Source organism: Echeneis naucrates, chromosome 16 (assembly GCF_900963305.1).
Source record: "Echeneis naucrates chromosome 16, fEcheNa1.1, whole genome shotgun sequence".
NCBI classification, from domain to species: domain Eukaryota; kingdom Metazoa; phylum Chordata; class Actinopteri; order Carangiformes; family Echeneidae; genus Echeneis; species Echeneis naucrates.
The window spans coordinates 22,753,465-22,766,257 of NC_042526.1; the positions used below are offsets into that span (position 1 = coordinate 22,753,465).

The 12,793-nt window shown below is 40.3% G+C and overlaps 1 protein-coding gene across 1 annotated transcript; it reads left to right on the plus strand.

The window, feature by feature from the left end:
* Positions 1-747: 747 nt before the first annotated feature.
* Positions 748-11,845, plus strand: rerglb (RERG/RAS-like b). Its single transcript, XM_029523177.1, has 5 exons — positions 748-926; positions 4,062-4,118; positions 4,744-4,817; positions 8,867-9,015; positions 10,090-11,845. Exons 1-5 carry the CDS (start codon positions 875-877, stop codon positions 10,373-10,375), a joined length of 618 nt encoding a protein of 205 aa, XP_029379037.1. The 5' UTR covers positions 748-874; the 3' UTR covers positions 10,376-11,845.
* Positions 11,846-12,793: the final 948 nt, after the last annotated feature.

Sequence of the window (12,793 nt, forward strand, 5' to 3'; positions counted from 1 at the left end):
GGAAAGAGCAGAAAGCTTTGAAAGTTGGGTAAAGTTAACATTGCATTGTAGAGCGGAGTATCTGTTGAACATCCCTGGTCAGGTATAAACCATTCATGTTTAATAATATAAGTAACATAAAAATATGATGACATTGCACCAAATGTCACCAGCTGTCACTGCATTTGGTTGTTTAAAGGCGTGAAGAATCAAATGTTTTTGTTGGTCTTTATAGGAAACTTGATAGAATTTGACAAATGTTTATGAATGATTTTTCACTGAAGCACTGCTTTTTAGGAAAGTAAATTTTTTTCAGGAAATTATTAAGAAAGGCAAGAATGCACAAATTTCACTTAGTTTCTTGTGATTGCGACATTGCATGTTTTTTTTTTTTTATATAATTTTTTTGGCAGGAAAGTGCCTCCATAATGTCACTCTATGAAAAACTGTCCATAGATGGCAGCCAGCCTACAGTTAAAGCCAGAACAGCACAATAGGTTTAGTCAGCCATGACCTTTGAGTAACCCCTCTCTGTAGGAGGGGGAAGAGACAGAAAAAGAGATATATAGACACAACAGAGGGAAGAAAGAAGAAAAATGGATGGAGGGAAATAAGTACGCATGAACTATGTTGCAGGCGAGAGAGAGAAAACAGAGACGAGAGGTGTGAGACAGAGTATAAGGCAACTTCACACACAGAAAGAGTAAAGGGGGGGTTGTTTTCCCTCCTCTCCCTCTGGCTTTAAAAAGTCTAACAGCCTTTTGAAGAGGAAGGTGGGGGGGCAGTCCTGCACTCATATCCAGCCTGGACTGTAAGGAGCAGTTAGTCTGCCGACTCTAACCCAGACACCAGACACAACACAGAGAGCCAGCTGAGGATCTGACAGAGCACAGGCATGAACGACATCAAACTGGCCCTGCTGGGGAGCCCGGGGGCTGGGAAATCAGGTGAGTAGCTGGAGGTGGATTTTATTTCCAAATTACACCCAGGGATTTACAGTCCACGTCTCAGTACTGTTCTGGACTGTAATGACGCGGCTCAGCAGAGCTATTAACTGCTTCCTAACAGTGCAGGATTCGTCATCATACTGTTCTTGAAATGTTGCACCTATATTTTGATAAATTATAAATCACTTCTTGTCTTTTAAATGTTGTTAATACAGTACATTTAAAAATATTTACATACCTCGCTACATCTATTTGACAAAAAAAGTGTTTTACTAAACCTGGAAAATTAGTTTCAAATAATGTCTGTGGCCTTCAGCAGGTTAGAAGGCAGGAGCTATGAGAGTGACACCTCAGTTAACTTGCATGTTTACCATCTACACAAGTTGTATTATTTTAAAGTGAAAACCCAGATTTTGTTGTATCAGCTTGTTTGGATGTTTATAACAACTCACCACCAGTGAGGTGGGGTCGAAATGTAAAATGTGATTAGTCAGTAATTACTCTATTATTTACTAAGATGCAGGCCATTTTCTTGTTTAATTGATTATCCATTCAGAAACAAAAGCATGAATGCCACATTAGTGACACTGTAATCAGAGAATGTTTGGCATTTTTCAGCATGTCAGTTAACACATTTTTCCACCAATTATTTCAACTCCAGCACTGAAAGTACTTACTTTAGGTTTAAACATAAAAAGTAATGCTACAAGTAATATTTCCTAAAATATATACAAATAGAGGTGAGAACAATTAAAGTTCAATATCTCCTTAATGAATGCTGCAGAGAAAACTGTCAAATGGGGGCGCTGTGTCAGAGCAAAGATGAGCCGAGCCCTTCAGTTCTTAGAATGAGACGTGTCCACGTTTTACTATAATCTTCATCTGTTGTTCATTTTTTTCAACCTTGTGTAAAAGTCTGGTTTCTGAAATAACAGGATTTACAGAAAATCTAATTGTTTTGTCTGATGTAAAAGTCCAAAACTGCAAAAATATTTAGTTTGCGTGAAATAAGAAAAAGAACCATGTGAGAAGCTTTTTACCTCCTATATGACCGAAGCAATGAATGAGTCACCGAAATTGTTAAAACTTATTCATTATCGATCAATTCTGCTTGAATTATGTGCGTGATTCTGTTAAGTGACTGTTAAATGCATTGCTTTAAGTTACTTGCTTCAGTTTAACAACACCAACGTCTGTTGGTGGTGTTCGTATATTGGGTTGTATCTGGAAAGCACCACTTGTCTTCACGTTGATTTCCCCCAAAGGAAAGCCAAGAATTTCAGTATACACATTTAAGTGGACATTTTTGTGTTGGTAATTTAAAGCCTTGATCTCACTCACCAGAATCAAAATGTATTAATGGAAACGTATTTTGCTCATTGCGAGCTAACAAGCCCGTAAATATAAATCTTAAACAAAATTTGGCAAAGAAAAGTGTAAAAAGGTCTGTTTTCTACCACTTCTTCAGGTGCAATCAACCTCATAAGTAGACATCTCATCAGAAGTAACAGCTTAAACGCTTCTTTTGTCGGGACTTTGGTTTAGTGTTGCATAACCACACAAAAACCATGTTTTTTTGTGAAATTATGAAATAATTTCTGCCCCTGTACTGACCCCCATCTTTGTAAAATGAAAACTAATCTGTCAAAGACCAGATTTTAAGGCTGGAGGAGAGCGAATGCAAGGTATGCTGAGAGTAAATCACGCAGTCTGCGCTCTACTGTAGGCACGCTTAAATGATCTTGTTTTTGGTGTAATTAACCAGATCAAGTCTTTTTCCTTGGCTTTCTGTTCTGTGCTGGCAGTTGGTGCCGCTTTTCTTTATTGACAGAAGTAATAAGGAAGCAGGGTTGTATTTTGGTATGAACTACATCCCAAGCTTCCACATGCTCATTCTCCAAGACTTTCACAAGCTCATATGACTGTTCCTTAAGTCTGCGAGGTCAAACCCTTTCCCTTTTATTTTTAAACTCTTGTGAAAAATGCTGCCCAGCCACAGAAGGCAATTACAGGACCCCTGTTGTTGCTTGGGGTCTTTGTTGCGTATATCATTTTCTATGGTGGTGGTTAAGGGTGACTGGCAATGTGTTGTGTCAGAGTTTCATAAAACAATGGGACGTCTCCATTCTTACATCCTGGCCGTGAAGCAAAACTCTTCCTGGGCAGATATTTCAGCCTCTGATGGCTGAATGTGCAATTGTGAATTTAAAGGTCCCAAAGTGAGATGTCCAGGTTTAGGTTCTATCTTCGTTCTGTGAAAATATGAGAAAGAAGGTGCTCAGTCCGCAGAGAGAATGCACACAGCTGTTAGGACTTTGTGATGTCAGCAAATAGTCTCCATTCTAATCCAGGCTCAAAGCCCAGCTCACGCAGAGTTTAGTTTCTTTCCAGTCTTTATTCTTAGCCTTCAGAAACAGCCAACCACTAAAAAGAGACGATCTGATTCATTCCGCTGACTGGCTCATTGGCCTGCTGTTACTGGAGCACCTGAGTAAAACTTGAGGGAGGAGATCTTAACACTGTACTGAGATATCTGTTTCAGGTATTTGCTTTTAAAAACAAAGAAATCGCTTTATGAATACCAACACTTCAACCAAAAACAAATCAAAAGCGTGCATTTTTGATGTTTTTGAACAGTTTTTTCTTGTCTGCTTGTCATTTTCTTGAGTTCTTTAAACATATCATTTAGTGGAAACAAGAATTGCAAGTGTTTCTTTAAATTTCGTTTGTGCTTTGTGTTAGTACCTTGCATGTCTGGGTAAGTTGTCTTGTGATGTTTGTGTCCCCATTGCCTGAGTTTAACCCCCGCACGACCTTTCCAGAGCCCAGTGACCACCATCAGCCACATGCGCTACTTAAAAATGGAACTTCAACTTTCATTCGAAACTGATTTTTGCCCTCAGTTATGTGTTGCTCTTATCCTGGAAGGGGATACGTTCCCCCCTTCAGCATGCCAAATATGCACACAGAACCTCTACCCAAACCATACGGCCTCTTTCATGTGAGACTAAAGTTTCACCCTTGGCACTGTGTTGCGCCTGCAGGGGTGAATGAGAGTCATTTTCTCCTACTGCTGCCACCTGTGAGAGAGGAGAGTGTAATGATTCCATGATTCATTTTGTCTATTTCCTCCAGCTGTCCTTGTGCGGTTCCTGACCAGGCGTTTCATCGGTGAATATGCCTCAAACACCAGTAAGTGTTTCCAGACTTCGATGGGAGTTAGTTTTTGTTGTGGAGATGTTGCTCGAGGAACAGACATAAAGTTTGGTTCAGTATTCATGGGCTTTAAGCTGAAGCAAGCAGAAATTTGGGGAAAAACTCAGCTGCCCTCCTGCAAGCTTTCATATGCACACCACACAATCACCACAGATACAGCCATAAGCCTTTGGTTACTGTTAACAGTCAGTCGGACCACTCATCACCTTTACTGTCATGGTAAAGCAAACTAACAATCAACCACGAAAAACCCATCTAGATACAGCAGCAGCCTGCTAACTGTCCAGATAAAGTACACAGAGGTCTCTTCATCTCTGAAATGCTTTATAACATCGACACATGACATCTGATGGGACATGGAAAAATCTGTGATTGGCTCTAGTCTCCTGTCATAGGCAGCAGAGCCAGGAGGCAGTGAAGGTAACAGTTAGATAGGGAAACATTTCAAAATTAGAAAGGAACGTTTCTTTAAGAGGCAAGGGTACAATATCAGTTTAAATTAGTTTGAATGTAATAAAATCTTATGAATACACATACTGTACCGACAAACATATTTTTCAAACTTCTGTTCTATATTTTGACTCTTTCAATCCTATCACAGATTCTCTGTACCATAAAAGGCTGTCAATCGACGGCAGGCAGCTCAACCTGGAGGTTTTTGATCCCTGCTCTCAGGTACAGCACATATCAAACACGTCTCACCGCTCCAAGCTTTTGCACAGTCAGCTATGCGTATACATTTTTTCCCCCAGCTTTTTGATTAAAAAAAGCAGAGTTGCGGGGGGGCCTATAAACTTTCCTTTTTGAAATTCCTTGGTTTTCTCCTGCATTTCACCAGGAGGACTGGAAATGCACTTAATGCATGGATAACAATCCAAGGCAAAAGAATGGTTCACAACTAACCCGAGAGAAAAGTGGATTATGTATTTTCACAAAAATGCCCTCAAGTCATCGCTCTGACGATTAACTTTCACACAACTGCAATTTTTGTGACTTATGATTAAATAGCATCTACAGCTCTGGCCTCGGACAATATTTATTTTACCTACAGCAATATTACAGTTGCTAAAAATTCTGGCAAATCATTAGTGTGAGAAAAGCCTCTTCAGCTGGGGAAGCTGTTACACATGCCTTTGACCTTGACTGAACCATGGTCAGATATTTAGATTGGGCCAGCACGTGCATGATCCACACAGCACTTAAAGTTGGATATTCAGAGGATTTATGGGAGTATCACGAGGTGATGCATGTCTGTGGCTTTGTCTTTGAAGAAAAGCATCATATAACGTGCTTACCTCTCCTTCAGCAAGACCAAAAACCCGGGAGGCCTTTAACTGCAGTTCGTATTTTATTGGAATACCAAGGAGCTGCTCATTGTTAAATGCACTGTAACCTCGCGGGCTCATCAGAAACACAGAGTGGATGTCCCGACCTTCTGACATGGACTGCATTAAGAAAGTATGGAGTCAATAAAGACAGAAGAATGAGTGGGTTTTTACAGTGCTCAGCCTTTGCTGTTTGAGGTCAGACATGTCTGTGGGCCTCCTGTCCTTCATACACTATTTTACCTCAAGGTCATGAAAGGTTCTTCTTTTGTTGCCTGAATTTGTCTGAATAGTTTAACAGCACAGGTTGTGTCAGCTTTTTTGTTGAGATAAAGTCTTGCAGCTAAATAATTGATTATTTCAGTGTGTGTGTGACCATCACCAGCTCTCCCGGGAAGCTAGTCTGTGGATCTTTATTGAGTGAATGACCTCTGTGGCAGGGACGGCAGTGGTACACCTCAGTGAATGCAGGGGGGAACAAAGGACGGAAAAGGTGCAGAAGGATGGGCAGGGGAAGGGAGGCAGGTGGAGGGAAGGATCAGAGTCCAGAGGGTTTCTGTGTAGAACTCTGGAGAAATGTGAGACTGGGTAGGTGAAGGTGTCCCAAAAGAGGATCTGAGTCAAAGATAGGGTACGTAGTGATGGAATGAAAGAACAACGCAGCCCATTTTAGGCAGGATTCATCAGTTCTTCATGATGTGACCCAACACGAGCTGGCAAGTGACACCACACATGCATGTGGGCATTCTTTAAATATGACGTCGGGTCAGAGGCCCAGGAAAGCAACACTGAACCACCCAAGCAAGCACACACAGGAGCTGGACAGGAGGCCCCCCAAAACCCCGCCCCTCATCCACTGGACAAGCTGGAGGCACCACCTGGGGGCATTGCTAGGCCCCTACAGGCAGACACCGGCATGCTCAAGGTGCTGTGGTCCTGGATGTGGAGGGCATATTTAGAAAAATATGTCAGTTTTGTATTTTTCTAAAAAAATTATAACATGAATAGAGAGGGTAATGATTTAGCACAGGCAAGGTCAAGATGCAGATTGAGGTCTAGTGAGTCAATAAATGCTTTTTTTATTTCCTCAGTTTAAACCCGCTCATTCACCCACTGATTCTTGGCACCAATTTCGCTTACGCTTTTATAGATGACACTTTCACACTAGTGTTTTCATCAAGCTGATGTAGATTTCAATTTTAATCATTTCAGCGGTAAATTTTGAGAAGCCTCATCTGCTTAGTACAAAAATACTTCATGTTGTGTCATATTATTTTGCACATCAGCGTGTTCTTATTGTGGTGGCTTTTTGCCTGCTCCTTATTGCCCATTATAAAATGGCAGGCTCAAATCAAGCAAGTGATTGATTGATAGCTGTTACAGAATGAACACAATCTACAACGAAGTCAAATCACTTTTCACAGACCAGTATCACTCATACATAGAAAGAAAAACGAAAACCGCTGGATAGTTAACAATAGAAATGTAAGTTTAAAAAAAGACACACAGAGCTAATGAAAGAGCAGGCGGACCAAAAAAACTGAGGCAAAGTTTTGTGCCAAACTTCGTAACTATTTTATAAAAGCAATAGCTCATTTCGGTATGTGACACTGACTCATGATACAACATAAAGGGGTCACTGAACAAAGCCCCTTATCTCTGATAAGATCAGATAATCCTATTGATCCCTCAAAGAGCCTGAACTATTTGGTGCAGCAGCTCACTATAATTAAAATAACTGTAATTTAAATTACAGTAAAAAACTGTAAAGAAACAAGTTAGATAGAAAAGCAGACAGATAGAAGAAAAAGGAAGAAATTTGATTTTAAAAACATTCACATGCAGATAAATGTATAGAAGTATGGTGTGCAATTCCAAAAGACACACACGGCACGTAGCATGAAAGAAAAAGATTGGTGACTGAATTCATATCGGCTACATATGATTTCATCTCATCATATATCATATATATAATGAGGCAGTTGGACAGTATCACCCCTTCTTATTGGGGTCAGCGGCAGTCTGCTGTTTGAAAAGCTGCTCAAGGCTCCAATGCGGTGTGTGAGTAGGGCTGTCCATGATGACTGCCACCCTGGACAACATCTTCCTTTCCTCCCCGTCCTTAACAGAGCCCAGAGGACAGTCCAGGACTGAACTCAGTGAAGGCCGGACAAGAGAAGTCCAGATGCCTCGACTGCTTCATTAAAAAAACAACAACAACCTTTGGTCCCTCTTGAACAAGACGTCCATGTTGAGAGACCAGTCCAGTTTATTGTTGAGTCCGTTCCAGTACATCATAGTACATATACATTCAGTGGAACCCCCAACTCAAGCTAATCCAGCCAAAAAAAAAATTAATTTGAAAATTGTTCATCACTGAACTCTACACTCATGAGGGTTGTAACATTCAGTTTTGCTGAGTCAGCTCTTTGGCAGCTGCACTTTCTGCCGCTTTTCAACTCTATTCAGCTCTGCAAATAGTTTTTATGATTGAGATCCCGCCAACAGAAAGTCCTCTCTACATAATACACAAACACAATTCAACAGCATCGCAGACGACAGTCTAAGTCTGTTACGTGATGTTACGTGTATTGTGAAAAATATTGTTTCCTGTCAATCACATTCAAAGTTAAGGCTCTCCAAGTTGTTTGGTCACTTAGTAACTTAGCACATGTTCTGTTGCTATGGTTACAAGCAGTTTAATACACCTTAAAGACTGATTTTGAACCGTGATTAAACTGAGCCATGTCTGAGGTATCAGCCAATGAGAAATGGGAACATTAAATGAGAGTCTGCAGGTGCTTTGAGCTCGCAGAGCACAGCTGAGGCTGGTGGGAATTGGTTTTGCAGGTACAATACATTACAATTCATCCTTGAGGGAGGAAGGGGATTGAATTTGTGGAACGATTTCATGACAATCCATCACCACAAATGTCTGCACAAACTTTCATGGGAACAGAGGTCCGAGGTAGACCGCCATGGGAGGCGGTCCTGCGAATTAGGTGCGGTGTAGAAAACTTCCCTTGGAGCCTTGACGCTGGAGGGGATGATGAGGAACACAATGGGTGGAAGTGGGTCACACAGTGCTCACGGTGCTGAACTGACAGCTAAATGACATTTGACAGCAGAAAGAGAGAACTCAGAGAGAAGTTTGGAGAGTCTGTGGGATTGTGATTGGATGAAGCCGTAAATGAGCTGGTGGAACTTCAATAAGCGGGAAACTGCTTGTGACCTAGAATGCATGTTCAAGGACAGTCTTCCTGAAGGAACTTTTTCCTAGCTTCATTTCAACTAAGGCTGTTTAATAATTTGAATGTGCTTTAAAAAACAAACAAACAAAAAAATCCATTTGTGAATCCAGTGTGATTTCAGTATAAGAGCCCTTGTTGTCCTTGGCAGAGCTCGGAGGTCAGGTGCATACTGGAGGAGCCTGTGGACTGGGCAGATGGCTTTGTGGTGGTGTACAACATCAGCGACCGCACTTCCTTCATGAATGCCAAGAACATCCTGCGACAGATTCGGGAGACACGCATGGAAAACTGCAAAGGGTCAGAAGCAGAACAATGTTTGCTTGCCGAATATGGGGTGAACAGTGGACACAAGTTTTTTGTTTTTTTTTGCTTTTCATAGTTCATACAGTTAAAGAAAATGTATTTATTGAACGGTTGCTTAGATTTTTGTGTATTAGTTTGCCGTTGAAACCTTTTGAATGATCAAAAGTAGAACACCAAGATTTTAACCTGAAAAGAAATTAAATACCAAGAAGTACTTATTACCAGAATTGCTATAGAAAAACAGAACCAGAGTATTTCATGTTGTACTTTCTTTTAAGCTGAATAGGGATCCTCATGCATTTTGGAGTTTGAGGAATGCTCATGTTAAAAGTGAATGATTCATTGAAAACCTGCAGGCACTAGAATTTGGTCTGCTGCAAAATGAGCCAACTGCAACATCAGACTGCCTGTCGTATCCTGATAACACTGAGGGGGGCAATTTATTACGTCAGTGTCAAGTATGTGAGAGCAAAAATGGATCAGGGATCAGTACTTGATGGAGCTATCGGACTCACTTATGTTTATGTACATATATATCAGATGGACGCAATCAAAGTATCTTTAACCTCACTTGGTCCATTACTCATGAAGAGGACTTCTTTCAGGGTCAGAACTAAAAAAATACTTCAAATTTTTACAGAAAGTATTTTAAAATTAGTAGTAAAAGTAGAAACCCCCAAAGTGAAGTTAAAGTACTAGACAAAGTAAAAGACAGCCCCCTGACCAGCAGTAGGGTCTAAAATTCACTCACATTAGGCGTCAGTTAATATAAATATACAGTAACATAATCAATCATGTGCAAAAAGATCTAAAATACAGGTTATTATTATTGATAATGTTTGTATTTGTATTGACTGTATGAAGAGATCTTTAATAATTTTATCAGTATTCTGTCTCAGCTTCTCTGAACTCTCATCTAGCTATGTGACATCGATATGGATGTTAGCTTGTCACTTAAAACTTTGATCCTTTGTACTCAGATGAAATGTTGTAGCTAGAGGTTCAGCAGGGATCAACCTGTTTAAGATAAAGTCACTGCTCGTCGACGCTGACATGTCTGTGTTACAGGGAGATGGAGGTTCCTGTGTGTCTGGTGGGTAACAAGCAGGACTTGTGCCACGCCCGGCAGGTACACGAGGACGAGGGCCGCTGCCTGGCACAGGAGAACCGCTGTCACTTCCAGGAGGTCTCAGCGGCCGAGAGCTACCAGGATATCGCCAACCTCTTCACACAACTCATCCGGCAGGTGATGGAGCACCTGAAATACAGAGCTGACAGACGGCGCTACAGTGGCTCCAAGTCTATGGCCAAGCTCATTAACAACGTGTTTGGAAAGAGGAGGAAGTCAGTGTGATCCTTCCAGTGACAAACACCGATGGGACTGAGTGAGATAAAGGGAACTGTACTGAGTACTGCGTATGCATGGTGGTCCAAAAAACAACAACACACACCATGTGCAGCATCAGTGGCTGGAGGGGAGGTCTGCATAGATAGTATACACAATTTACCAACAAAGAGTTGTACGCACGGTTTGTTGCTTTGGTTTGAGACAGAAACAAAATCCATCAAATCAAATGTTATTACTGAGACCGGGCCTTTCTCATATGTACATATTTTTGGAAAAAAAATATTAAATTAGATGAATAAAATCTCTGTCAGTGACACTATCACGCTGAAAAATCTGTCCACAGATATATAAAAGTCAGCCATTGTTCTCTGAGTGCAAATGCATTCACATACACACACATTTTATTGCAACTCTAAATGTATACTACTTCAAACTGCTACTTCTCAGACTACAACTGTATACAACTGTATTCCAAATTCTCTGATGTTGAACTGAATATTTTTAAGTTGAATTTTTCTCAGAAACCAAATTGTTCCTTTTGGGGTGAGAAACTAAATGAACAATTTAAAAGCTATTTAGCATGAAAATGCAACTGAAAACTGATTTTTTTTCTAGTAGGGTTAATACAGAATTGTTCTGTCTGATGCAGAGAGTAGATACTGAGTCTTTCCAAGCAGCTGGCTGGTTTCTCACATAAAAGCTATAACAAACAGTTAATCTATTCATCTTGACACAACAACACTGCAGTCTCCATCGATGTTCTGTGTTTGTAACTATGGACCATCTCTGCAGTTTGCTGACAGAACATGTCAGCATGCCACATTTAAGGCTTGCTTTCAGCATCTCGGTGCAGTCGAGGCATTGACTACCGTTATTGTTTAGCTGTCTCTCTGCAAGTAACGTGGAAAATGTCTCACGTTGTGCGTCCTGCTGCTAAGCAGTTTTCATATTTAGATGAGGGAAAAGACAGTTTTAATGCATTTCAATGGCACTTTAGGAAACAACATATACATGGATATTTTTTATTTATCAGCGCTACTTTTTGGAAGCCCTAGTGTTCGATTTTGGTTGGTTGGTTTGCTTTCCTGTCTGCTGTTTTGACGTCACACAGGTTCATTATTTCTGGACGCACATTAATGCAAACAACTAGTAGGTCACTCTTAGGAGAGACGCTGGGTTGGTTAAGTAATTAGTCAACTGACAGGAAATGAATTACCAAGTGATTTTTTTACTGGCCCTATGACGGACTGGCCACCTGTCCAGGGTGTACCCCGTACCCCAATGTGAGCTGGAAATCAAAGGAGGAACGAGTGGTAGAATATGAATGAATGAGTGAGTGAGTGAGTGAGTGATTTTTTTCAACCTAAGTGCTCCTTTTGCAGAAGTTACAAAGTATTCAGTTTGAATTTCACTATTTTCTTACTTTTTACACTTTAAACGAACAACAACTATTAAAGGTCCCATGTTTACACTTTTCAGTTTCTGAATACAGACTGTTCCTTTTTTGTCACATTTACTGAGCAGGGTGAGGCTTTTATACAGTTTGCTTCATAATCAAAACGAATAGAGATCTCACTTTAAACTTTATGGGACCTATACTATAAGATAAATATTGTATTCTGAATATGTAAAATATGCCAGATGTATTGGTGGTGAAAAAAAATCTAACAAATATCTAACACATATATGATCAGTCCAATGTGGAAAGAAATTGGAGTAAATTGCTTTCAGGGTTTGTAAGCTCACAGGTTTGTAAAGTCAGCCTTTGTGAGTCTCCCTTTCTCACTGTTCATATTGTCATGTGGCAGTATGATAAAAAGTTCCATCAAAGCATATTTACTAATGTACAATAAAGTTTCCAACATTCCATCTGATCGCGTGTATCAAGTTTAGAAAATGTAGCGAGTCATATATTTGGGCTTTTCCCAGAATAAGAGGTATTACAAACATCTTTAATGTGGGGTCAAGAACTTTTAAACCTGAATGTGGACTGACATTAACTCATTCAGGACAATGTGGGTTGCTCAGTTATGTCACCATGATGCTGTACAGAAAGAATGTACACCACATTATGAAAATAAGAAAGTAAAACACATTCAGCATTTTGTGGATGAATGCTCCCTTTGTAAATACTGTGAAAACATTGGTTGTTCCACAGGAAATTAAAGTTAAACATTGACTAATAAGATGCCTGTTTTAGAACCGTTTCGCTTTGAGCTTAACTTTAATTAGACGACCGTGAGAGGAAGCAATTCTCTAAGGCCTTCAGAGAGAAGGAATTTCCTGTGTGCTACTGCTAAAAATAGCAGGTTTGGAGGCAGGAGAAGTGAGAAATGCACCATTATCACAGTGAATTCTTTGGCTGCCAAAACAAAGTAAAGTTCCAAAGGTTTCCACTAGATGGTAGCACATCTAAAGAAAGTA